At 43.9% G+C, this 26,783-nt stretch overlaps 1 protein-coding gene across 10 annotated transcripts in view; it reads left to right on the forward strand.

Annotated features, from left to right (window-relative positions):
- The first annotated feature begins 5,587 nt into the window (after positions 1 to 5,587).
- The window catches only part of DIS3L (DIS3 like exosome 3'-5' exoribonuclease), a 42,535-nt gene continuing 21,339 nt past the window's right edge, over positions 5,588 to 26,783 (forward strand). For 2 of the 10 annotated variants that reach the window (XM_030814618.1, XM_030814615.1), the window contains exons 1-6: positions 5,588 to 5,733; positions 7,329 to 7,482; positions 19,172 to 19,300; positions 21,053 to 21,188; positions 24,100 to 24,276; positions 26,640 to 26,718. In XM_030814618.1, the coding sequence (XP_030670478.1) occupies positions 7,439 to 7,482; positions 19,172 to 19,300; positions 21,053 to 21,188; positions 24,100 to 24,276; positions 26,640 to 26,718 (565 nt within the window). In that variant the 5' untranslated portion in view covers positions 5,588 to 5,733; positions 7,329 to 7,438. Of the gene's footprint in view, positions 5,734 to 5,880; positions 6,088 to 6,127; positions 6,792 to 7,328; positions 7,483 to 19,171; positions 19,301 to 21,052; positions 21,189 to 24,099; positions 24,277 to 26,639; positions 26,719 to 26,783 lie in introns of those variants that run through there. The other 8 variants (XM_030814613.1, XM_030814611.1, XM_030814617.1 and 5 more) reach the window with 7 other exon arrangements.

Here is a 26,783-nt window from a genome sequence, read left to right on the forward strand (position 1 = left end):
AGACCATCCTGGCTAACACGGTGAAACCCCATCTCTACTAAAAATATAAAAAATTAGCCGGGCACTGTGGCGGGCACCTGTAGGCCCAGCTACTCGGGAGGCTGAGGCAGGAGACTGGCATGAACCCGGGAGGCGGAGCTTGCAGTGAGCTGAGATCACGCCACTGCACTCCAGCCTGGGCGACAGAGCGAGACTCCGTCTCAAAAAAAAAAATAGCAAAATAAGCCCAAAGACTTTATGTAGTACATTTATCCAATGAAATAACTATATTCCATGACTGGTAATAGAAATCCTACAAGATGGATGAAAAACTTAATTTCATCAATTAATACAAAAAAAAGAAATAATAGTAATGTTTCTGTTTTGGAATTATAAATTGCTGTTCACATCACTGAATTTTCTCCTAATCTGCTTCAAGACAAAGAATTTTCTTTTTCTTTCCCGTATTAATCATTGAAGCTTAGTTTCTAATTAATTTTGGAGCATCAGAGCCTTTCAGCTCCTTGAATAAAGATATTGTTAAAATTCTAAGGTTTTGTTTGTTTGTTTGTCTGACTCAATTACTTGGATGCATTTTAATGCCAAGTTTCCAAGACACAGAGAAGACTTTAGGAATTGCACTCAAAAAAAAAAAAAAAAAAAAAAAAAATCAGTGAAGCAGCGCCCCTCAGTGGTAGAAGGACAAAATTATCAGTACAGTAAAGATCTTGCTGAGGCATAACAATTTGTAAGCGCAAAATAATTTTCCCTTTAAAAAATTAGAAAGAGTTAAGTAGAACATTTTAGAGTAATCATTGCAAAGTGGATTATGGGGATTCACAGGGCATTTCGAAAGCCAAAAGGGAGTCATTGCATCTGCTGGGGAAAGTGAAAATCAAGGATTAACAGCCTTTAACGTGTAGGAAATTAAATTATCCCTAATACAAGTAGCAGAGTAATCTCAACAGCCATTTGTCCTCCAATGACTCTTTCACTGAGATGAAGTACAAATGAAAGTAAGCTGACTTTGTAGATATATGGGGTAATTTTAGGTACAGTATTTACATGACCCTTTAGCATCATTGATTCATTAATATCAATACTCAGCAACATAAGACCTGCCAGCCATACTTTACAGTTGCAATCACTAAGGCTCAGGGAAATGAAGGAAGTGGTAGAGTCAATACTTGGATGTCACTGTTTCCAGTTCTGTAACCCTGTAACTGGGTTCATCCATGGTCCACCACACAGAATGTACTCCATCCAAGAACTCTCCTTGTCTACTAGCTAAAAGGTACATGGCTGAGTCATTACTGTGTGAACTCTGGAGCCCAACTGCTTGGGTTCAAAATCTGGGTTTCCTGTAATCCCAGCACTTTAGGAGGACAAGGTGGGAGGATGCCTGAGGCCAGGAGTTTGAGCTCAGCCTGGACAACATAGCAAAACCCTGTCTTTATAAAAAAAAAACTTAAAACTTAAAAACAAAACAAAACAAAAAACAAACAAAAAAACCCTGGCTTTGCTTTACACTGAGTGTGTGGCCTGGGGAATCACTTCAGTCCTTCTCTACTTCAGTAGAAGAAGTGGCAAGACATTGTGTCGAGGATTAAATGAGAAAATACAGTAAGTGTTTGGAAAAATGCCTGGCCCCTAGTAAAAGTTTGAGAAACCTTAGTTGTAATTAGCTGATATTGCATAGATTGACAAATTCTTCAAAGCATCGCAAACTTTGGGTTCTATTTAAACTCAGGATGCATTCCAGCTATCAACGATGGTGAATTACTTGGGAGGAGTAGACTTTGGATGGAAAGAGAGCTTCAACGTTTATATTTGGCATACTTCAGTACTGTTTGAATGTGTTACAACATGTATGTTGTACTATTGTAATTTTAAATAAATAAATACAGAATATTTCAAAGCTTGCTTCAGTAATCCACTCTGGCCCTTGGAGTTCACTTGCTGGAATTTCTTCTACACGTTTAACCCCCCATCCTCTTAGTCCTTTGCAAAGATGTCCCACCCCACCCCAGGCTAATTTTTTGATGAGACCTTTTGATTACAATCCAGTAGTTGCTGATGGCTGCACTCCAAGAGCACATCTGCAAGAAGTCATGTCAATGCTACAAACTCCTTTGCAGTGTTAGCACACTGGTGCTCAGCCTGAAGATTGAAGTCATGCACCAAGAAAACAAGCCACAGTCACAGATTTCTGTCGGCAACAGAGTACTGAAAGCTGTCACAGCATTCTTCTGTACGGATGTCAGGCTGTCCATCTGCACTTGGATTGACAAGGAAAGGGAAAACTGAAAGGAGAAGCAACCCCCAGGCATCCTTCCCAGTGTTGCACTGTAGCCCAGACCAAACCAGAACACGCAGGCCACTGATGCTCTCCCACCTCCTAGAGAACTGTGCAATTTAGAACTGCCCTAGAAATCTTGAGCAGCTTCTAGCCGGGTGTGGTGGCACACGCCTGTAATCCCAGCTACTCAAGAGGCTGAGGCAGGAGAATCGCTTGAACCTAGGAGGCGAGGGTTGCAGTGAGTGGAGATCTTGCCACTGCCCTCCAGCCTGGGTGACAAAGCAAGACTCTGTCTCAAAAAAAAAAAAAAAAGGAAAAGAAAAAAGAAATCTTGAGCAGCTTCTTGATGACATTTAATATCTAGTGAAGGATTCTGGAACAAATAGCCCTACACAACTCTTGGACAAGTTCCTTAATCTCCTTTATAAAGAGAGTGATTAGTTAGGGTGATGATAGGTGCCCAGAGAAAAAGAGGGCATGGATTTGGCAAACAGAGAGCCAGAACCAGTCTCTGCCACAAGAAATCACATATTTACACTGAAGAGTTGTGATAAAGATTAGAGATAATGTGGTGATGTATCCTTGGCCTATGGGGTCATGGAGTTTGGGAAAGACACATCAAATGTGAAAAGAGGTGAGCAGTAGAATGCCCAAGCAGAGACCAGATAGTGGGCTGAGCTGGAGTAGTCACAAGCAACAAAGGTGAAGGTGCTGGCAGAGCAGACTGACTCATGTAGGAATAAGGGATTTGAGCTAGGTCACTCAGGTAGTCACTGATGCTGTTCACCAAAAGGCTTCAGTGCTCTGCCTTCAGGCCATGAGGCGGCACACACTTCCTGCCCCACCCACCACTACTGTGTGGTCAATAGGCAGAATTGAAATGTGTCACTTCTGGACTGAGCTTTTAATTGCTGGGATGAGACTCTCTGGGGGACTTTTTTCCTTTGCCAATGACCACAGTCGTGTTCCAGAGAGGGCCTGCTGCATCAGCCTGGGTCCTAGAAAAGAGCACAGAGCAGAGCCTCTTGGTGCCCAGGCAACATCTTGTCATTTTAAGTCACAGAGATTTTTTTTTTTTTTTTGAGACGGAGTTTTGCTCTTGTTGCCCAGGCTGGAGTGCAATGGCATGATCTTGGCTCGCTGCAACCTCCACCTCCCAGGTTCAAGCGATTCTTCTGCCTCAGCCTCCCGAGTAGCTGGGATTACAGGCATGCACCACCACGCCCAGCTTGTATTTTTAGTAGAGATGAGGTTTCTCCATGTTGGTCAGGCTGGTCTTGAACTCCTGATCTCAGGTGATCTGCCCTCCTCGGCCTCCCAAAGTGCTGGGATTGCAGGCATGAGCCACCGCACCTGGCCAAGTCACTGAGATTTTTAAAGTTGCATATTACCACAGCATAAACTGGCTTATTCTTACAGGTATAGATACCTATTTTCAGGCAAGAGGCATCAGATGGCCTGTGAGGCAAACCAACCAACCAACCAACCAACAAAAAGGCATTCTTGTTCATTTTAGCTCATTAGTTCCAAGAATTAAGAAATCATGCTTTTTAAAACATAATTTATACATTATTGCCAAAATGCAAGCAAAGGAAATGCTTAATGGACCCTGAATTATTTAAAATACTAATAAAGCCAACTTTCAATAGAACCTCAGACACACTCTCTTCCTTAAAAGATCATTTGTCCCAATTTGAAGAAAGTTTAAAGCTACCAAATGCTAAAGAGCGATGTTATGGGCATATTAGTATCTAATCAACACCCCCCCATAACCTGGTATAATCAGAAATAAAAGAAAAATGAACATGGGGGAGCTTTGGAGGGAACTGTGGGCAGCTGCCTGGAACATATTTATGTAGGGGACAAATCTGGCAACTTGACTGTCCTCTGGGCTGTCCAGAACTGACCTCCTGAATTAGGGACAGTCTCCTGCACTGCTGGTTGCCTTACAGGCCAGCTGTGTGCTGTTTTCCTAATTCGTGCAATTCCACCTCAGATCTCATTCACATCAGCTCACACTGCAGGGTAACTTGACATGGAAGTACAATGAGTGGGAGATCATGGCTCTCTTTAATGCATTCCCGTAGAGTGACAAGAGCCATCCAATGGGGCATCCTCAGTTCTGCCTGCTTCAGCATCACAGGAAGTCTGATGTTTCCAGCCAGCTGGTTGAGATGCCTTAACTGGAGCTCACCAAGCAGACTATAAAGTCCCTAAATGCAGGACCTGTATTTTACTCATCTCTGAATAGCACGGTAATTACTTACGAGCCTGCTTTGAATTCAGTCACATTCTGGCTTGAATATTGATCCCACCACTTAATAACTGGGTAACCTTGGCCACTTAACTTCCCTAACCCTGTTTTATAGTCTATAAGATAGGAATGATAATGCCCCACTCCTTTGACTTGTTGTGGAAATTAAATGGGACACGTATACAAAGCTGCTAGTGCAGCTCAAAAGTCTTAGTTGAGTGCTTGGAAGAACAGTGGATTCTATCCAATCAAGGGTGTGTGATCTTAGAAGAGACTCTGTGTATCTCTTTATCAAGAGCTACAGGCTGGGCGTGGTGGCTCACGCCTGTAATCCCAGCACTTTGGGAGGCTGAGGTGGGAGGATCACTTGAGCCCAGGAGTTGGAGACCAGCCTGGGTAACATAGTGAGACACTCCCATCTCTACAAAAAAAAAAAAAAAAAAAAAATGCTAGGCGTGGTGGAGAAGATCGCTTGTGCCCAGGAGTTCGGGGGCTGCAGTGAGCCATGATCATGCACTACACTCCAGCCTCAGTGACACAGCAAGACCCTGTCCAAAAAAAAAAAAAGTTATTAATACAAACATGGACGTTTGTGACGGTCACAGTGGCAGTTTAAAGGAGAAATCCTTTGCCAGAGGCTGCAAAAGCTGTAAAAGTTGGAGTGGAACAGTGCTTCAAGGGAAGAGATTGGTTTTCATTTTAACTGCATTGTTTGACTATATAAGTACATGATAACTTCAATAGGGATACCAAAACAAATAAATAAATTTTAAAAAGAACATGAAAGGCCAGGCGCAGCAGCTCACACCTATAATCCCAACACTTTGGGAGGCCGAAGCAGGTGGATCGCTTGAGACCAGCCGGGCCAACAGAGCAAGACCCGCCCCCCTCACCCTCCCATCTCTACAAAAAAAGAAAAAAACTTTTTAAAAAGTACGTGTAATTTAAAATGAACATAACTTTTTGGAAATGTTCGGCTGGCAGGGTTGCCGGCTTATTTGCTGAGTCTTTTACCTCGTTTGGAGATAACGAGAGCAACGAAGAGAAAACATTAATTACCCGGTGTTAGTATTAATACGGCGGCTCCATTCCCACATGGACCTGGGGGGGACAAACAAAGTCTCCTAATCTTGGACAGCTGCGCCCAGCCCTTCTTCACCTGCCGTCCAGGTATCATCCTAGTCTTCCCTCCGTCTCTGGGGTAGGTCGTTTCCATCCCTCCGCCCTGGTCCAGGCCACTGAGGGAAGGGAAGAAACTGAGGCCGGGAGGGCCGGGCCCCAGCCTGGAGCGTGTAGCTCCGGGCCTCCCCCGGGCGCGGCAGTTACGGCGGTTCCGGAGCCGCGGCGCCCAGGGCCGAGGGGCGGGTCCGAAGCCGCGGCCTTGCCTCCGCCGCGCCCGCCAGGAGGCACGCCGCCATGCTGCAGAAGCGGGAGAAGGTGCTGCTGCTGAGGACCTTCCAGGGCCGCACGCTGCGGATCGTGCGCGAGCACTACCTGCGGCCCTGCGTACCCTGCCACAGCCCGCTCTGCCCGCAGCCCGCCGCCTGCAGCCACGGTCAGGGCCGGGGCCGGGGCGGGGACGGGGCCGGCGGGAGCGGGCGGCCGCAGTGAGGGGGTGAGCGCGGCCCGGAGGCAGAGCGCCAGCGGCGTGGACACCGAGGCGTAGGCCCCGCGGCCTGCGCCCGCCCGCCGGCCTCACCCCCGGCCCTCTGCTGGTCGGGACCCGGCGGCCCGGGTCCGCGGCTTCCGGGGCGTCCTGCCCGGGACTCCCGGACTGCTCCGCCCTGTCCAATGGGAGGGCCCGAGAGACCCGCACCGCATGCTGGAGGCCGGGTGGTTTGGCTCCTCAGAGGGACCCCAGGGTGCGGAAGCCGAGGCCTCCTCCCTCCGCAACCTCGCGCGGCGGAGAAATGGGGAGGTCCCGAGCTGGGAGCTACCGGCCAGCTGCTGCCGCTGCGAAGCTGACATCGACTGCTTTGCAGCCACAGGTTTCCTGACCTGCCCGCACTGGTGCCCCAGACGTTTCCCCCAGTGGAGAGCCACTTCACCGTAGATTTGTGAACTCTCTGGGCCCGCACTGGAGGGGAAGGTCACGGGGAAGTTGGACTGGGGACTCGGCCCCAGTCCTTGGTTTCTAGGCCGCAAGGGTGGCCGATAGAACGATGCACATTACTGGCTCTCTTACCCCATGGGAGGATGAGCATGGGATGTGGGTCCTTGTCAGCGAATGTGTGGAATCCCCCAAACATTGTGATTAAGGTGAACATTTTGTTAGAGCTTGGCTAACCAGCTCTCAGATGCGGGCCTGGTGAAAACCCCACCTCTGCACGTTGCTTGCATGGAGCATTTTCTCTATTCAATCTTTCTGGCCCTTGGAGGCTGCTGAGCACGTGCAGAAGCTTGACAGAGAGCCAACTTTAAATTGCTGGGCATCATACACAAGTGGTATAAATGTGGGGGTGCTTCATTTGAATGTGTTTGTCAATGATGAGTTAACACTGAAATATTCAGGTTATGCTGAAAATGTGCTTGTTCGTTGTTAAATCAGCCATCCTCTCCGGCACCTCTGGCAACACCATAAACCACGTTGAGCTTGTATTTATCACAGCTTCCAAAAAAATGAGGGTGCTCAATATACCTGAACTTTGGGCCTCTGCCAAAGTAGATTTGTCTTTTAAAAACTCCCACCATGGAGTTAAGACTGGAAGTTATTTTGCATGCCAGAGCACCGTGACATTTAAATAAACCAGGTTTGAAAACATTGTCTAATCTCTTAAATTTTGAATTATGTTTCAGATGGGAAACTCTTGTCTAGTGATGTGACTCATTATGTGATCCCAGACTGGAAAGTTGTTCAAGATTATCTTGAGATCCTTGAGTTTCCTGAGTTGAAGGGAATTATTTTCATGCAGACAGCTTGTCAAGCTGTGCAGCATCAAAGAGGCCGGAGGTATACGTTTTGCATTCTTTATTTCTATATGGTATAGGTTCCCCCCACCTTAGAAAAGGTCCCTTGTTGGAGGGGGATGGGGATGGGAGGAATTCATTATTTTGTCAGAAAGGACTTTTAAAACTAATTTCGTATTCTCTTTGATAGTGAGGAATGCAGTAACATTATTTTATATTTCTGCTTCAACACCTGGCCAGGAGATCTGACTGTAGATCAGTAAACTGCAGTGTCCCCAGTATGTGGGTATTTAAGATTCTAGTGTGAATTGACATTTGGCTTGCATTTTTATAGTGGCAGGGTTATTGCTTATTTCTTGTTGATAATGTGTATTATTTAATCTTATTTATAGATACATTGTTTTAGAAGCATACATTCTTTTCTTGGGGAAAAGAGTATTTTATTTTTAAATTTTAGACTCCTTTATTGGGGATGCAAATTGTACTTGTAATGATTTATTCAATGAAACCAGAAATAGCTTGTTTTATTTTTGATTACTAGTGTAACTACCAGCCATAGTCATTGTATTTGCTAAACAAAGGCTTTCTAATTGAACCAGTCTAAAATTCTTGCCTTGTACTTAAATGAAGAATAGTTGTCTACCTTTTAAACAAGTACTTTAAAAAGCGATTTTGCTTCCTTTAATGTTGGGAAAGGTTTGTGACTTGAACTTAAGACTGTATGGAAATAGCATATTAGAATTATACGTCCAACCTCTTAACACTCTAAGTTATTTAATAAGCACCAACTATGCATTTATTCTTTTTTAAAATGTTGTGGTTTCTTCAGACCTTGGTAATAAAAGATGAAGTGTTTTTATTTGTATATGAAAATAACAAATTGTCCTCTTATTATATGATCAGTTCAAAAAACGTACATTAACCAGATTGTGTACAGGTTTTTTCAGATAGAATATTTTTAAATGAGCTTCAAGTTGATTTTGTTCAGACACCAAGATATAGATGTTTATACACATCCAAATTTAAATGCTGCTCCAGGTGTCATATTTCAGTTTCTGCTACTAAAATCAATTTGTTGTTATCATTCGGATTGCTAACACACTGCGAGCCTTTTCAACTTCTGTTTTCTAAAATATTTTTAATGTTAAGGATTGTTTTAGAAACCAATTCCTGGGACATTCAAAGACAAAGAGTTGGAATTTAAATGTTTTTTTTCTCCTGAACATTTCAAGAGTAGTTAACTTGATGAAAAACTGTTGGTTTTCCACTGCCTTACCATGTCTTTGAATATACTAAATGTGAAAACAAAAGATGAGGAGTTATGAAATAGGGCCATATGATAACACCCTGATTTTGTTCATTGGGTAAGCACTTTTTAAGCTCTTAGTTCCAGGCCTTGGGGAATAAAAAAGAAGTCTTTTTTTTTTTTTTCTTGAGATGGAGTCTGGCTCTGTCGCCCAGGCTAGAGTGCAGTGGCGTGATTTCGGCTCACGGCTTACTGCAGCCTCCACCTCCCGGGTTCAAGTGATTCTCCTGCCTCAGCCTCCTGAGTAGCTGGGATTACAGCTGCACGCCACCACGCCCGGCTAATTTTTGTATTTTTAGTAGAGACAGGGTTTCACCATGTTGGTCAGACTTGTCTCGAACTCCTTACCTCATGATCTGCCTGCCTCGGCCTCCCAAAGTGTTGGGATTACAGGCATAAGCCACGGTGCCTGGCCCAAAATAAGTCTCAGTCCCTCTCATAACAAACCTATTGTCTTGCTGGGGTTAGATAGAAGAAACAAGACAATTATTATGAAGCGCCTTAGACACACGAAGGATAATTTAATGTGGACTATGCAAAATGCAGAAGTAAACGTGGAGTGGAGTGAATAGGCCAGAAAATCCTTTGGGGGAAATGGATTTGAGACTGGTCTTTAAGGCGTATTACGAGTATGATTGAAGAAGAGGAAGAAATCAGCAAATCTGGGACTTGGCACTTTGTTTACCTGTTAAGCAACCAGCAGGTGCATTCAGGTTGACATAGCTAAATGACCCAAATTGTCTGAGCACTAGAAAGTGTCATTTATTGAAGGCTAACTTTCAAATTAATAATAGGCATTGAATACATAAGATCTGGGAGATTTGCTTTATTAATTCAGCCTTCCTAAGTGTTAAGTGTAAGTTATTTGACCTTTTTTAATTGACAGATTAAAATTGTATATATTTGGCCAGGCCCAGTGGCTCATACTTATAATCCCAGCACTTTGGGAGGCCAAGACAGGAGGATAACTTGAGCCCAGTTCAAGACCAATCTGTGCAACATAGTGAGACCCCCGCCTCTATTAAAAAACTTATTTTAAAAAATCATATATATTTATGGTATACAACATGATGTTTTAAAATATGTATACATTGTGGAAAGGCTAAATCAAGCTAATTAGCATATGCATTACTTTACATACTTACCATTTTTTTGGTGATAATTAACTTTTTATATTTAACTGAACTTGGCCTAGCAGAAGCTCTCTAGTGTTTTGTTCATTTAATGTTGGGGAACATTTTGTTTTGTTTTTCAGTTCTTCCTCAGAGATTTTTGAGATGTGAGTAAATAATTCATTTTATCCAATATGCTTTGAGGAACATTCTTGGTTAGGAAAGTTTTGTCAGTTAATAATCCCTGGTCCCGTCTGGTGTCTGGTATAGGATGCTTTGCTTGTTCCTTTAGACTCCCTCCTGAATTCCTTCTGTATAGCTTCAGAGAGTCTCCATATTTCATGTTTCTGTTTCTTGATGGTATATATGATTGGAATCAGGCCAGGCTGAGTGGCTCACGCCCATAATCTCAGCACTTTGGGAGGCCGAGGCAGGTAGATCACTTGAGGTCAGGAGTTTGATACCAGCCTGGCCAACATGGTGAAATCCTGTCACTACTAAAGATACAAAAATTAGCCAGACGACGTGGAGTTTGATACCAGCCTGGCCAACATGGTGAAATCCTGTCACTACTAAAGATACAAAAATTAGCCAGACGACGTGGCGCAGGCCAGTAATCCCAGCTACTCAGGAGACGGAGGCAGGAAAATCGCTTGAACCCGGGAGGCGGAGGTTGTGGTGAGCCGAGATCATGCTACAGCACTCCAGCCTGGGCAACAAGAGCGAGACTCTCTCTCAAAAAAAATAAATAAATAAAGATTGGAATCGTAGAATATTATGGTTGGAGAGATCTGAAAGGTCACATGATCTAACTCCCCATCCATTACCTCAGTGTTCTCAACATGAGTGATATATCAATCTTGTTTCTAAAAGAAAAAAATCCTCCTGGATACCCAGTGTTATTTTCTTCTATTGTTATTTAAATGTGTTTAAACATAAATCTCAGTATAAGTCCTCATATTTAAGTACTTTAATACAACCCTAGTTTAAGTTAAATAATCAAAGTTACAAAATCAGAAAACTGCAAATGAACATTATTCAATGTGACAGATAACATTGTTTTGCTGAAACGAAATCACCAGAGTTAGGTTTAACAATGGAAAGACATAGCCTTTAATCTGGTTATATTTGTAATAACATTTCCTATTTTGACTTCAATAATATCAAAGCAGAGAATGCTTGTTCTCATAAGTGTATTGCAAAGAACAGTATGACTAATGTCAGGTCTTAAGTCGTTCAGGATAATCACATGTTCTGCCATCTAATAATCTTCAAATAAATGCTTATTTAATGAGGAGTCCCCCCGACAACTCTGTAAGGCTGTTTTGTCCACCATGTTCATGTGTTCACATGTGTGTTGGTTTATTCAACAAATGTTCACCAAGAGACTATATGTGCCAGAAACTGCTAGCACTGAGGGTACAGTGGCGAACCAAAGTAGACAGAGTCCTGGCAGGGTGACAGGCAGTAATCGGGCAATTACACAAACAGATTCAGAACTGCAACTGTGACAAATGCACTGAAGCACAGGGACGGCGCGCCAGGAGAGCCCAGACCACCCAGGGAGGCAAGGAAGGGCTTTTCTGAGGGGGACGCCTAGGTGGAGGTCCAAGGGTAGGCATAAACCAGGCAGAGTGGAGGAAAGCTTTCAAGGTAGAGGAAAATGCCTGGGGCCCATGGGGAGGGGCCTGTGGCACACCCCAGGAGCCGAAAGAATGCCTGGGTGGGATGGAAGGCCTCATGGCCTCAGGGATGTCAGGGAAAAGTTTTAAGCAACATGGGATAACATGATCAGATTCCTGTCCTAAAAGGATTACTCAGTGGTGGTTCACACCTGTAATCCCAACACTTTGAGAGGTGGAGGTGGGTGGATCACCCGAGGTCAGGAGTTGAAGACCAGCCAGGCCAACATGGTGAAGCCCCGTCACTACAAAAATCCAAAAAGTATCTAGGCATGATGGTGGGTGCCTGTAATCCCAGCTACTCAGGAGGCTGAGGTGGGAGAATTGCTTGAACCTGGGAGGCGGAGGTTGCAGTGAGCCGTGATCATGCCATTGTACTCCTGTCTGGGCAAAAGAGCAAAACTCCATCTCAAAAAAAAAAAGATTACTGGGCCAGGTAGAGAAGAGGCCTGGAAAAAAGAAGGGAGGAGGCTTTTGCTTTAGTCCGGATAAAGGAATGTTGGTAGCTTAGAGACAGAAATAGATGTTTCCAAGACCTATTTAATAGGTAAAAATCTATAAAACTTCCTAAGTGTATAACTACGATAATTGAAAACATGTCAACATTGAAACTGAAAACATCATACACAGCCGGGCACAGTGGCTCACGCCTGTAATACTAACATTTTGATGGGCCAAGTTGGGCGGATTGCTTGACCTCAGGAGTTCCAGACTGGGCAACACGGTGAAACCCCATCTCTACTAAAATACAAAAAATTAGCCAGCTGTGTGCGACACGCGCCTGTAGTCCTAGCTACTCGGGAGACTGAGACATGAGAATTGCTTGAAGCTGGGAGGTGGAGGTTGCAGTGAGCCGGGATCGCTCCACTGCACTCCAGCCTGGGTGACAGAGCAAGACTCCATCTCCAAAAATAAATAAATAAATAAAAATGAAAACATCATACACAAATGTTCATGGCAACTTTCTTCATCATAGCCAAAACATGGAAACATCCCAAATGTCTGTTAATTGATTATGGTTAAGCAAAATGTGGACTATCCATACAGGGGAATATTATTCAGCCATAAGATGGAATGATGTACTGATACATGCTACAACGTGGATAAACCACAAAAACATGCTAAGTGGAATAAGCCAGCGCACACATAAAAACATCATATGTTGTATAATTCCATTTATGTAAAATGTCCAGAATAGGTATATCAATAGCGACAGAAAGTAGATTAGTGGTTGCCGGGGACTGAGGTCAAGGCGAACAGGCAATGACTGCTTAATGGATGGATACAGGTTTCTTTTCCTAGTGATTAAAATGTTCTATAATTAGATCGATGGTGATGGTTGCATAACTGTGACTATACTAAAAACCACTGAACTGTGTGTGTTTTAAGGGCAAATTTTATGGTATGTGAATTATATCTCAATAAAGCTGCTCTTTTTTAAAATCTCTAGAACTAGTGATAGATTTAGGTATGTGAGATGGCGGGGAAGGTGGGGTCAAGGATATCACTGAGGTTTCTGGCCTACATGACTGGATGGAGAGAGGGAACACTAGAGGAAGCCTGGGGGCAGGGGAGTCAAGGTCAAGAGTTTGAAGTGTCTCTGGGGCATCTGAGAGGGCCGCACTGACGCCAAACGGCAGTGCAGTTAGAAGGCAGTCGTTCAGATGGCCCCAAATGTACTCCATAAAAATGTTTTGTGAGTATTGTCTAATATAAATGGCAATATAAACTTGTAGAAAACTCAATGGTCTCTGAAGGTAAGTCTGTGAGACCCTACCTGGGTTCTGCAAAATCCAGGTGATGAAATACATTTAGTACAGAATTCACTTTGTAGGTCTTTCCACTGGTGTGGGACTCCCACTTCTAATCCTTAGAACAGTCAGCAGCGGAAAGGGATGTTGCATCTGTAGGTAAGGTCACCACTGAATAAAAATAGTAAAAAAAAACAACCTAAAGAAGGTAGGTTTAACTGCCCCTCTAAGAAATTGCTTAAAACATTAAGATGATGGAGTTTTAGAAAACATCCAAGCCAGTCCAGGGAACTAAGGTTTTTCTGTAAGAGCTGAATTTATATTTATTTATTTATTTATTTATGAGAAGCAGTCTCACTCTGTCACCCAGGCTGGAGTGCAGTGGTGCCATCTCAGCTCACTGCAACCTCTGCCTCCTGAGTTCAAGCAGTTCTCCTGCCTCAGCCTCCTGGATAGCTGGGAATACAGGCACCCACCACCATGCCTGGCTAATTTTTGTATTTTTAGTAAAGATAGGGTTTTGCCAAGTTGGCCAGGCTGGTCTCAAACTCCTGACCTCAAGTGATCCTCCCGCCTCAGTCTCCCAAAGTGCTAGGATTACAGGCAAGAGCCACCATGCCTGGCTTGTACTTGACTATCTGAAACCATTGTTCTCCTGTCATTCTGGCCGAATTTGCTTAAGGCACATGGTGCTGTTTGCTGACTCCATGCAGGATATTCATCTATCTAGTCCCATCATATGCACTACAAAATCCTGACTAGCAAAAAATATGACTATATCATATGTATGTGCTATTAAATTATAACTGTAAGCCCACGTCTACAAGCAAACCCGACTGTCACACTCAGAGTGATTCGCTGTTTGTTTCCTGCTTTCTGCATTAATATTATTTTGCCATTTATTCATTTGTTTTATCTGGCTGATAGGTAGCTGACAAATGGAAGCTTGCACTAAAAGTCTAAGAAAATATATATGGGAGGGAAACTTAAAATTGAGAACATTTTTTGTTAAGTGATATATTTTTCTAAATATTAGGAAGGATTGTCATTACTCTAATCTGGTGGTAACCCCTGGGACTGGCTTGTGGCAGGCACATCAGTATTTGCAGAGAACAGAATTCAGGAATCCCTGGGTCTGCACGGTGGTTCATGCCCAGCATGTTGGGAGGCCGAGGCAAGAAGATTGCTTGAGCTCAGGAATTTGAGATCAGCCTGGCTAACATGGTGAGACCCTGTCTCAATACAAAAAAACAAAAAAATTAGCTGAGCATGGTGGCCTGCGTCTGTAGTCCTAGCTACTTGTGAGGCTGAGGTGGGAGAATACTTGAGCCTGAGAGTTTGAGGCTGCAAGGAGCCATGATAGCGCTGCTCCTCTGCAGCCTGAGCAACACAGCAAGTTCCTGTCTCAAAAAAACAAAAGCAAAAACAAAAACCCTGGGTCTGAAGTGAAGGTGTGAAAACAAATGCAGTGATGTCTATGAAGCTTAGCAAAAGGCAGCAGGGCTCTGGAAATGTCAGTTTATTCAGGGGCGTTATTATCCTGCACTTGGATCACTGTTATCATGTAGGGCTGTGCATTCATTTGTTCATTTGGAAAGCATTGATTCAGCACCTGCGGGTAAAGCACTGAAGTAAAGCCTTACTGTCTGCTGTCTCGCACGTTCTGCCCTGTTCTCGTCTCTTGGGCCCTTTGTCTCCACTCACTCTTATTCATCCTTCAGAGCTCATGGGTCACCTACTCCAAGAAGCCTTCCCATCCCTCCCGTCTTCTCCTTTCAGGCACTTATCCCACTGAAATGGGTGGTTCTGTGTTATGTTTGGTTTGTTTTTGCCAAGTAGCGTAGCTTTATTTTAAATTGTGGTAAAATGTACATACATAAAATTGTCATTTTAACTATTTTTAAGTGCACAGTTCAGGGGCATTAAAAACATATGCCTTGTTGTCAGCCATCACCAACATCTTTCTCCAGAACTTTTCATCTGTCCTAACTGAAACTCTATACCCCTTAAACACTGTCTCCCCTCCTTGGCCCCTATTCTGCTATTCTACTTTCCATCTCTATGAATTTGACTGCCCTCAGTACCTCATGTAACTGGAATGACACAGTGTTTGTCCTTTTGTGAGTGGCTTATTTCACTCTGCATAATGTGTCAAGGTTCATCCATGTTATGGCATGTGTTGGAACTTTCTTCCTTTTTAAATGTGAATAATATATTCCACATTTTGTTTATCCATTCATCCATTGATAGATTGCTTCCACCTTTTGCCTATGTACTGTGAGTAATGTTGCTACGAACATAGGTATACAAATGTCTGTTTGAGTTCTTGCTTTCAATTTGGGTATATACCCAGAAGTGGGATTACTGGATTGTATGGCATGTCTATTTTTCCTTTCTTTGCTGCAGACATGGGGCACTGCCCTATCTATGCCATAGGACACTATTCAGATGCAGTGGGATGTCTAGTTGGTGTTCCCAAGGGCATTCAGTGCAGCAGCCCTCACCTCCCCCAGCAGACCTGGCACATAGAAGCAAAGATTTTCTAAATGAAGGATGCTTAGCAAGGGAGGTCATTTGTAAACAAATAACTACAGTAAGTTCAGGTTCTTTGTAATGGTGCACAAAATATGATGGTAGGTAAAGGGAACAAAAACTTCTAGGGGACAAAGTCAGGAAGAACAGGCAATATTTTTTCAATGTTTTCTCTGAAATAACAAATTGTAGATGTTTATGAAATCTCTCCAAAAGTCGTTCCTATTACTTAACAAATAAGTGCTCATTCTTAAAATTCTAAGCATTACCGAACTGTGTAAGGCAGAAAGTGAAAGCCTGCCCAAACTGTTAACAGTGTGTAGGCCGGGCGCGGTGGCTCACGCCTGTAATCCCAGCACTTTGGGAGGCCGAGGCGGGCGGATCATGAGGTCAGGAGATCGAGACCATCCTGGCTAACACGGTGAACCCCGTCACTACTAAAAATACAAAAAATTAGCCGGGTGTCGTGGTGGGCACCTGCAGTCCCAGCTACTCGGGAGGCTGAGGCAGGAGAACGGCGTGAACCTGGGAGGCAGAGCTTGCAGTAAGCCAAGATTGTGCCACCGCACTCCAGCCTGGGCAACAGAGTGAGACTCTGTCTCAAAAAAATATATATATATATGGCATAGACTCTTCTAAGAGGCTTTTAAAATAAGTTTTAAATGTGTCTTTATCCAGGCATGGTGGTTCACACCTGTAATCCCAACACTTTGGGAGGCCAAGGCAGGAGGATCGATTGAACCCAGGAGTTTGAGATCAGCCTGGGCAACATGACAAGACCCCGTCTCTACAAAAAAAATACAAAAATTAGCCGAGCTTAGTGGGGTGTGCCTGTAGTCCCAGCTACTCAGGAGGCTGAGGTGGGAAGATCATCTGAGCCGAGGAGTTTGAGGCTGCAGTGAGCCATGATCGTGCCACTGCATTCCAGGCTGGGTGACAGAGTGAAACCCTGTCTCAAAAATATAGTGTCTTTGTGAAAGTGGGAAAATTACTGATATAATATGTTCTACTCATCTTGAGGGGTGAGGGAACAGCTTTTGTTTGTACAAGTGGAATTCTGTTAAGAAAAGCTGCCATTCATAGAAATGAAACTGAATCCCTTTGTTTATTAGGATATTTTATGGCCGGGCGTGGTGGCTCATGCCTATAATCCCAGCACTCTGGGAGGCCGAGGCGGGGGGATCACCTGAGGTCAGGAGTTTGAGACCAGCCTGGCAAACATGGTGAAACCCCGTCTCTACTAAAAATACCAAAATTAGCCAGGCATGGTGGTGGGCTCCTGTAATCCCAGCTACTCGGGAGGCTGGGGCAGGAGAATCACTTGAACCTGGAAGGCAGAGGTTGCAGTGAGCCGAGATCGTGCCACTGCACTCCAACCTAGGCAACAGAGTGAGACTCCGTATCAAAAAAAAAAAAAAAAAGATATTTTACAAGTTGCTATTTATGATTCTTTTCACAGTGACTCAAAATTAGAATTACTAAGAAAATAAAATCTATTTCTTTATTTTTATTTTTTTATTTTTTTTTTTTGAGACGGAGTCTCACTCTGTCACCAGGCTGGAGTGCAGTGGCCTGATCTCGGCTCACTGCAAGCTCTGCCTCCAGGGTTCACGCCATTCTCCTGCCTCAGCTTCCTGAGTAGCTGGGACTACAGGCACCCGCCACCATGCCCGGCTAATTTTTTGTATTTTTAGTAGTGACGAGGTTTCACTGTGTTAGCCAGAATGGTCTCGATCTCCTGACCTCGTGATCCTCCCGCCTCGGCCTCCCAAAGTGCTGGGATTACAGGCGTGAGCCACCGCGCCCGGCCCTAGTGAAATCTAGTTCTTGTTTTCTAATAAAGTGTAAGACCACACAGATTGGTGATCAGTGTTTATGCATTTAACAAGATTCATTGGGGAGTTCGGCCTTAGCTTCAATGAAAAGACTCAATTTTTAAAACCTATGGTGGCAGGCTGGAGGTGCGGAAGGAAGGGTACAAATGTTATTATATTAAAACACATGTTAAATCTGATTTAATATGAATCCATTTTTATTTTATATTTATTTTGTTAGAGACAGGGTCTCATTCTGTTCCCTAGGCTGGAGTTCAGTGGCACAATCATAGCTCACTGCAGCCTCAGACTCCTGGGCTTAAAGGACCCTCCTGCCTCAGCTTCCCGAGTAGCTGGAACTACAGGCACGTACCACCATGCCCAGCTCATTTTTGTATTTTTAATTTGTGTAAAGATGGGGTCTTGCTACGTGGCACAAACTGGTCTCCAACTCCTGGGCTCAAGCGATCCTCCTTCCTCAGCCTCCTAAAGTGCTGAGATTACAGGCATGAGCCACCACACCCAGCAAATTCATCTTTAAATAAGCAGTTGACTCCCTTTAACATAACTCAGTGTTTTCTGTAATTTTATATTATCTAGACTATTGAAAAGCACCTTCTTAGAAACTGACCCATAGGAGACTTGATGTTTGATTTGTGGCTTCGGCCAGCATTGTGGGAAGGATCTTTTTTGTTGTTGTTTTTTGAGACAAAGTCTCGCTCTGTAACCTAGGCTGGAATGTAGTGGCACAGTCACAGCCCAGTGCAGCCTTGACTTCCCAAGCTCAAGCAATCTTCCCACCTCAGCCTCCCAAGTAGCTGGGACTACAGGTGCACGCTACCACGCCTGGCTAATTTTTGTATTTTTTGGTAGAGACAGGGTCTCCCTATGTTGCCCATGCTGGTGTTGAACTCCTGGCCTCAAACTATCCTCCTTCCTCGGCCATGGGAAGGATCTCTTGATGGACAAAACCTTAAAACTTTCTGTTAGTTGTCTGACAGATGAGGCTAGCTCTCATTTATGTCAATCAGGGTGGCTGCATAAATAAAATTCAAAGATAAATCCCCAAACTTATTTACCTTACATGTTCTTGTTTAGGGCTGCCAGCAAAAAGTCAAATGTATTAATGCTTAATGACATTTATAGAGCAAAGTGAGGTCCAAAAATAAAGTGCTAAACCCTCTGCTTGCCTCCGTGCACTCAGGCTTTGAAGAAGGGGCTAGGCAGGGCAAGGCGGTATAATTACATAATAAAATGGCTGGACGTCTCTGAAGGGGAAAGGAGAGAGGAGTTTAATTGATCTGCAAACTAATTAAGTAGGCCCTGCCCAAGCACCTTCTAGCAGGCAAAATCGAGAAACAATAGCAGCCCGATAGGACTGAGCACACTGAGACCAATATAAATACATGTTCTTCAGGTTTAAAGTAATCAATCTTTTGCTCTAAAATACCCCATCCTTTTTTGATCCTTAGCAAGAGATAGCAATGGATGAGTACCTGCTTTGTTAGATTTATTTTTTCTCCTCCGTGTCACAGACAGTATAACAAACTGCGAAACCTGCTGAAGGATGCGCGTCATGATTGCATTCTCTTTGCTAATGAATTCCAGCAATGCTGCTATCTGCCACGGGAAGGAGGAGAGTCCATGGAGAAGTGGCAGACCAGGTATGGCCCTGAGTTGCTGCTGTTTTCACACTGTCGTCTTCTTTCATTTCCTCATCATTGGCTGTTTGGGAGTTGATCTAAATAGTCCGCTAGAACAAACCAACAATTATTCTGGAACCATGATTAACACCAAAATGCTTACCATGTCAATATTTTAGATATATCATTTGAATATATAACTGGTACATTTTTTAAAAATTGCAGTTAGGAAGATATAGGTACCCAGAATATGTTTGCCCCAGACCCTAGCAGCTATCAGGATCATTCCAGTGACCTAGAAGTCATAACTTTAATGCATGTATGTATGGGGAAGGCAGAAGAGCTCCTTTTTTGTTTTTTGGTTTTTTTAATTTTTTTTTGAGACAGGGTTGTTTGCTCTGTCACCCAGGCTGGAGTGCAGTGGTATGATCACGACTCACTGCAGCCTCGACCTCCCAAGCTCGAGTTATCCTCCCACCTCAGCCTCCCAAGTAGCTGGGAACACAGGCCAAGTAGCTGCCACCACGCTCGGCTAATTTTTGTATATTTTGTAGAAACGGGGTCCCATTGTGTTGCCCAGGCTGGTCTTCAGTTCCTGGGTTCAAGCGATCCACTTGTCTTGGCCTCCCAAAGTGCTGGGATTATAGATGTCAGCCACTGTGTCCGGCCAGGCTCCTACTCCTAGTCTTATTAAACTGAAAGTGGTCATTTAATTCTGAGAAAGCTGCTTCAAGAAATACAGTGTCCTGATTTAAGTCTGCTGAAAGCAGAGCCTAAAGCGAGTCCTCGAGTGTAGAGTGTTTATGTGGAAAGCAATTCCCAGAAGCAGGAGTGAGGAAGCGGGGAGAGTGAGATGGAGATGGAGATGGAGGGAAGGTGGTGAAGGATGTGCTGCTGCTGTGGGAAACGAAGGCTCCGTCAGTGCTGCTGAGGAGCCACACGGAATGTGCCTCAGAAGTTACCTTGAAAGCTGGGCATGGTGGCTCACACTTATAATCCCAGCACTTTGGGAGGCTGAGGCAAGAGGATCAGGAGTTCGAGACCAGCCTGGATAACATAGACCCCATCTGTACAAAAAGTTAAAAATTAGCCAGGGATGGTGACGTGCACCTGTAGTCCCAGCTACTCAGGAGGCTGAGGCAGGAGGATCACTTGAGCCTGGGAATCAAGGTTGCAGTGAGCCATTATTCACCACTGCATTCCAGCCTGGGCAACAGAGTAAGACCCTGTCTCAATCAGACAGTCAATCCAGTCCTGCACACAGTTCTCCAGACCTGTTTCCCAGTTCTGTGTTTCCCAGTTCCAGTTCTTTTTTGGAAGATTTCCAGGCATTTCACATGGTTCCATATCAGACCCTATTGGATTATGATCTTCAGCTACTTGCACCTTAGTTTTTCTCTTAGCCAAAGACTTGTTTCTTCATCTTTTAAGCCTCACATAACACAGCTTTTCATCTTGTGTGCTGCTCCAGTTAAATGGTGTAAAAGATGGCAGGGCCTCATGGTTTCTAGGCCATATCAAGAAATGAAAGTGGTTGCAGTGGTGGTTGGATGTCTTAGGGAAGAGAAATCAGGTTCTTTCTGGTTCATATTTGTATTCCCCAGAGCACCCAGCCCAGGGCTTCTTTATAAAGGATGCTCCAGAAGTATTTGTTGAATGAATGGTTATCTATATAGACCAAAGGATAACAAATTAAAAGCCAGATGTGAAATTCTGAACAAGAGCTTGTGTTTGTCTGCCTGGGGAGAGCTCACGTGCCCTTTGCTTTTCCAGGAGCATATACAACGCAGCTGTTTGGTACTATCATCACTGCCAGGACAGGATGCCGATTGTTATGGTGACGGAAGATGAAGAGGCAATTCAGCAGTATGGAAGTGAAACAGAAGGAGTATTCGTGATTTCTTTCAAGGTATTTCCAGATGTTTTATATGTATGAGTCCTCATTTTCTAAGTAGTACCCATAAGGCTCTAGATCCCTTTGGTAACACAGAAAAGAGAAAAGAGGAATAGACGTTAAGTTCCATTTTGGCCAGGCGTGGTGGCTCGTGCCTATAATCTCAGCCCTTGGGAGGCCAAGACAGGAAGATCACTTGAGCTTAGGAGTTCAAGACCAGCTGGGCAATCTAATGAGACCTTGTCTCTACAGAAAAAAAAAAAAAAATATATATATATATATATATATATATATAAATAAAATATATATCCAAGCATGGTGGCACGCACCTGTAGTCCCAGCTACTCAAGAGGCTGAGATGGAAGAATCACTTGAGCCTGGGAGATGGAAGCTGCAGTGAGCCATGAACACACCACTGTACTAATGCCTGGGTGACAGAGCAAGACCCTGTCTCAACAAATGAAGTTCTACTTCTTCATTATGCCCCAACTATTTAATGTTGACTTTCACAAATTCAGACCAACTCTGACTATAAGGCCCACAGCATCTAATACCAGCCCAGTAAACTCCTACTGATAGTAAACTAACATTTATAACTATAACACTAATAGTAATGGTGATGATGATGATGATAGGTTGAATAAAATTGCCAATATTCTTATTGTTGACCTATAAAATGGCAGTTTGGCGTGGTTCTACCTAATGGTAATAACCAACACATCTATGCCAGCCACTTTTCTGTGTGTATTATTTCATTTAATTCTTGCAACAACCCTATGAGGTAGGTATTATAATTTAATCTTATTGGTAAGGAAATGGAAACACAGAAAGGCTAAGTAACTTGTTCAAAGTCACACAGTAGAAAATGGTAGGGCTATGATTAAAATCCAGGCATTCGGACCCCAAAGCTCTTAGCCACCATGCTATACTGCCTCCCAAGTTATTTTTCTGAAAATACACACAAAACAAACTGTCTTAAAGGCCAGTCTTTTTTTTCAACTGTTCCTCACTCTTCCCCACTTGTGAATGTTCATAGGGGTTAATAGGGATAAATGAAAGGGTTGAGATGTGATATTATTTATGTGAATGCTGTCAGATCTGCTTGGTACAGATCTCAGACAGGAGCGACATTATCAGTGACCATTTCTTTGGGCTGTCTCAGCACCGCAGTTCTTCCTATCTCTTAGGTACCTTTTGTGAGAGTAGGATGACTGTTAATCTCTCAACAGATCGCTGGTCGCTTCTGTCTGCCCAGCTGGTCAATTAGGTTTCACTTGTTGATATCACTTTTTGGTGCAGAAACTAGAATAAGGCCCTGTATTACCCCTGTCAGTTCATAGAAAGTCTAATTGGGTTTCGAATTGCAGATTCTATAAGGGTTCCCAGGTGCATATATTGCTAAAGATTTGCCGATAGAATTTTCTTGGCCCTGCTATAAAAAAGTGCTCTGGCATGCCAGAGAATTCCAGGGGTGCTGGATATTAATGGCAGTGTCACTTGTTTTTTCTGTTGCAATACATCATGTCTTGTTCCTGCAGAGGACAGTTGACTAAAATTACATTTTTCTACTTTTTGTGAAAATTACTTTTCTTTGTAGTCCAGTGGTATAGTACAGTTTTATTTTCTATAGCATTTCTCAAGAAAACTGTGTGACCAAGGGCTTCATAGAGGTGAATGATAGTAGAAAAAAGAGATATTGTGAAGTTCAGATGAGAGGGAAGCCTAGAATTCTCTGTGGGGACTTGAAGTTAGATGGAGAAGAGCCAAGATCATAAATCCCTCTTGAAGAGGTGGTTCATAATGACAAAGTGTAGTGTTGATGAGTGATAAGTGACCATAGAATTGGGGCACTGACATTAGCACAGACAGAATTTCTGGAAGGAGTAGGGAAAGAAAGGAAGCAGTTTGAACAGGACTCTGAAATTAGTGGGAGAAATGCTGGAATTGACAGAAAGCATAACCTGTTTTCTTTTCAATTTGAGAACAGAGAATGTGCTAGACTCTACCCCTCAGACTTAAAGTTGAGTTAAAATACATAAAAAAAGACAATAATGGCCTGGCACAGTGGCCCACGCCTGTAATCCAGCACTTTGGAAGGCTGAAGCAGGAGGATCACTTGAGCCCAGGAGGTCAAGGCTACAGTGAGCCAAGATCACGCCACTTGTACTCCACATGGGCAACAGAGCAAGACCAGTGAGCCAAGATCATGCCACTTGTACTCCAGCATGGGCAACAGAGCAAGACCCTGTCTCTTAAAAAAAAAAAAAAAAAAAGACAAGAATGCACACACATTGCTGGGCACGGTGGCTCACGCCTGTAATCCCAGCACTTAGGGCGGCCAGGGCAGGAGAACCACTTGAGCCCAGGAGTTTGAGACCAGCCTGGGCAACACAGTGAGACCTCATCTCTACAAACAATAAAGAAATTAGCCATGTGTGGTGGCATGCGCCTCTAGTCCCAGCCACTTGGGGGGCTGAGGTAGGAGGATTGTGTAAGGCGGGGGGAGGTCAAGGCTACAGTGAGCCAAGATCATGCCACTGCATCCAGCTTGGGCTACAGAATGAGGCCCTGTCTCAAAAAAAAGTACATATAGGCCATTGTCTGCAGCAATTAGATACACATAAAGACAGGCTGCCTGGACGTGTGCAGGTGTGTATGTGGTGTGTGTGGAGAGAAAGAGACTTGAAAGCACAAAGTAGCCTAGGAGGTCCACGGTGGAGTGGCCTCCTGGGGCTCATTTGGCAGGCTCAGGGGTTAATGTGGTAGTAGAGAATGAATGGTGGAATGAGGCTCAGGAAGTCCTGCTTACTGAGCACCCCCTCAAAACGGCAGGCCAGCAATTCCTAGTCAGGAGTTTCTGTCGTAGTACCATGATGAAGAATCAGTACCTTCTGACCATGTTTCTCTGTGCTTTTATTAAATACAGAATTACCTGGACAATTTCTGGCCTGATTTAAAAGCTGCCCATGAGCTTTGTGATTCTATCCTTCAGTCTCGACGGGAGAGAGAGAATGAGAGTCAGGAGAGCCATGGGAAGGAGTACCCAGAACATCTTCCCCTGGAAGTGTTAGAAGCTGGGATTAAATCTGGACGCTATATCCAGGTGAGGGTAGTAATTTAGAATGTCTCAGGGCTGGGCACGGTGGCTCATGCCTGTAATCCCAGCACTTTGGCTAAGGCTGATAGATTGCTTGAGCCCAGGAGCTAGAGACCAGACTGAGCAACACAGTGAAACCCCATCTCTAGAAAAAATTTAAAAATTAGCCAGGCATGGTAGTGTGCACCTGTATTCCCAGATTACTCGGGAGGTTGAGGCAGGAGGATCACTTCAGCCTGGATGGTTGAGGCTGCAGTGAGTGATTGCACCACTGCACTCCGGCCTGGGTGACAGTGAGAACCTGTCTCAATTAAAAAAAAAAAAAAAAAAAAAGAATCTGTCAGGACCAGCCAGTATGTTTTCTCCTCTTTTTACTGCATCCTGTCACAGGCCTCTGATTTCACAGGCTGCAAACAAGATGGGCATGAGTAAGTCAGGGCTGTCAGTGTTTCAGGTGGCTTGGGAGTCATTCTTTCCTTAGACACTGATTGCCCAGCTTGAAGCTACTCTGCGATGATGTCCTTAATTCTGTTACATATTGAACATCATACAAGCAGACTGTGGAAGTCGCCTGGTAAATGCCTCCTGTCACTAGAAAAAAACATATCTCTGAATCAAGGTCTGGAGGTCTGGTGATGTTGTAAAATTGGTGAAATTTAGCTTCTTTCCTCCTTTGCCATTTTTTTCTCTGCCCCTTTCAAGGGCCTCTTTGTGATCCTCCCAGGACCCTAGAACCCAGATGCTGTCAGGGTCTTGGGAAGGAATCAGATACAATTTTTATTCAGACTTCAACAGTTTTATATACACTCATTTATGTGTGTATGTGTGTGTAGCTCTATGCAGTTTTATCACATGCATAGATTTGTGTATCCACCACCACAATCAAGATACAGAACTGTTCTATCGTGGATTTTGCATTTCTAATGAGCAACTCAGTAGACTGTCAGCCACAATCTAAGAACATCACTCCAAAGCCCCTCCCTAAAAGTGTGGGGATTTTAAATGAGTATGCCTAGAGGGGCTAATGTTTCCAACTTAGTAGTAAAGTGTTTTTTTGGTTTTTTTTTTGAGACGGAGTTTTGCTCTTGTTGCCCAGGCTGGTGTGCAATGGCACAATCTCAGCTCACCGCAACCTCCGCCTCCCGGGTTCAAGCGATTCTCCTGCCTCAGCGCCCCAAGAAGCTGGGATTACAGGCACGCACCACCACGCCCGGCTAATTTTGTATTTTTAGTAGAGATGAGGTTTCTCCATGTTAGTCAAGCTGGTCTTGAACTCCCAACCTCAGGTGATCCGCCCACCTCGACCTCCCAAAGTGCTGGGATTACAGGCGTGATCCACTGCGCCCGGCCTAGTAGTAAAGTTTATGGCATTCCTGGTTTTTTTTTGTTTGTTTCTTAAATTTTTTTTATTTTTTTATTTTTTTGAGACGCAGTCTCGCTGTATCACCAGGATGGAGTGCAGTGGTGCAATCTTGGCTCACTGCAACCTCTGCCTCCCAGGTTCAAGTGATTCTTCTGCCTCAGCCTCCTGAGTAACTGGGATTACAGGCACACGCCACCATGCCCAGCTAATTTTTGTATTTTTAGTAGAGACAGGGTTTCACCATTTTGGCCAGAATGATCTCGATCTCTTGACCTCGTGATCCACCCACCTCAGCCTCCCAAAGTGCTGGGATTATAGGTATGAGCCACCATGCCTGGCCCCGGGAGGATATTTTGAGATAGAAGATTTTTAAAAGACTACTCATCAGTTACATAAGATAAGGCCCGGTACTTTCAGCACTTTGTATAGCTAAGAGTAGTTCAAAATGATGGTATTTTTCTCCAAAGAAAAAAAACCTTAGTGATTAATATTATTCCTACCCGCGCATGGTTTCTCATGCCTGTAATCCCAGCACTTTGGGAGGCCGAGGTGGATCACAAGGTCACGAGTTCAAGACCAGCCTGACCAACGTGGTGAAACTCTGTCTCTACTAAAAATACAAAAAATTAACCGAGCAGCATGGTGGTGGGCACCTGTAATGCCAGCTACTTGGGAGGCTGAGGCAGGAGAATTGCTTGAACCTAGGAGGCAGAGATTGCAGTGAGCTGAGATTGTGACACCGCACTCCTGCCTGGGTGACAGAGCAGGACTCCATCTCGAAAAAAAGAAAAAAAAATGTGTATATATATATATGTGTGTGTGTGTGTGTGTGTGTGTATATATGTGTGGTGTGTGTATACATATATATATAATTCCTAAAGGGATCACAAACCTTAAAAGAATATTATGGGGATGTTTTCACATAATTTTAAAAACTGGACCTTTTGGAGATAAACCAGGCAGAAAAGAACATTTTTCACATTGATTTTTTTAATTATGATTTTAGGGAATTCTGAATGTCAACAAACACAGAGCCCAAATAGAAGCTTTTGTTCGACTTCAAGGAGCCAGCAGTAAAGATTCAGGTTCAGTATACACCTTACATAAATTTCGATACTCCTTTTTTATTCTGACGTTATACAATGAAGAA

Source organism: Nomascus leucogenys, chromosome 6, assembly GCF_006542625.1.
Source record: "Nomascus leucogenys isolate Asia chromosome 6, Asia_NLE_v1, whole genome shotgun sequence".
In the NCBI taxonomy this organism is placed as follows: domain Eukaryota; kingdom Metazoa; phylum Chordata; class Mammalia; order Primates; family Hylobatidae; genus Nomascus; species Nomascus leucogenys.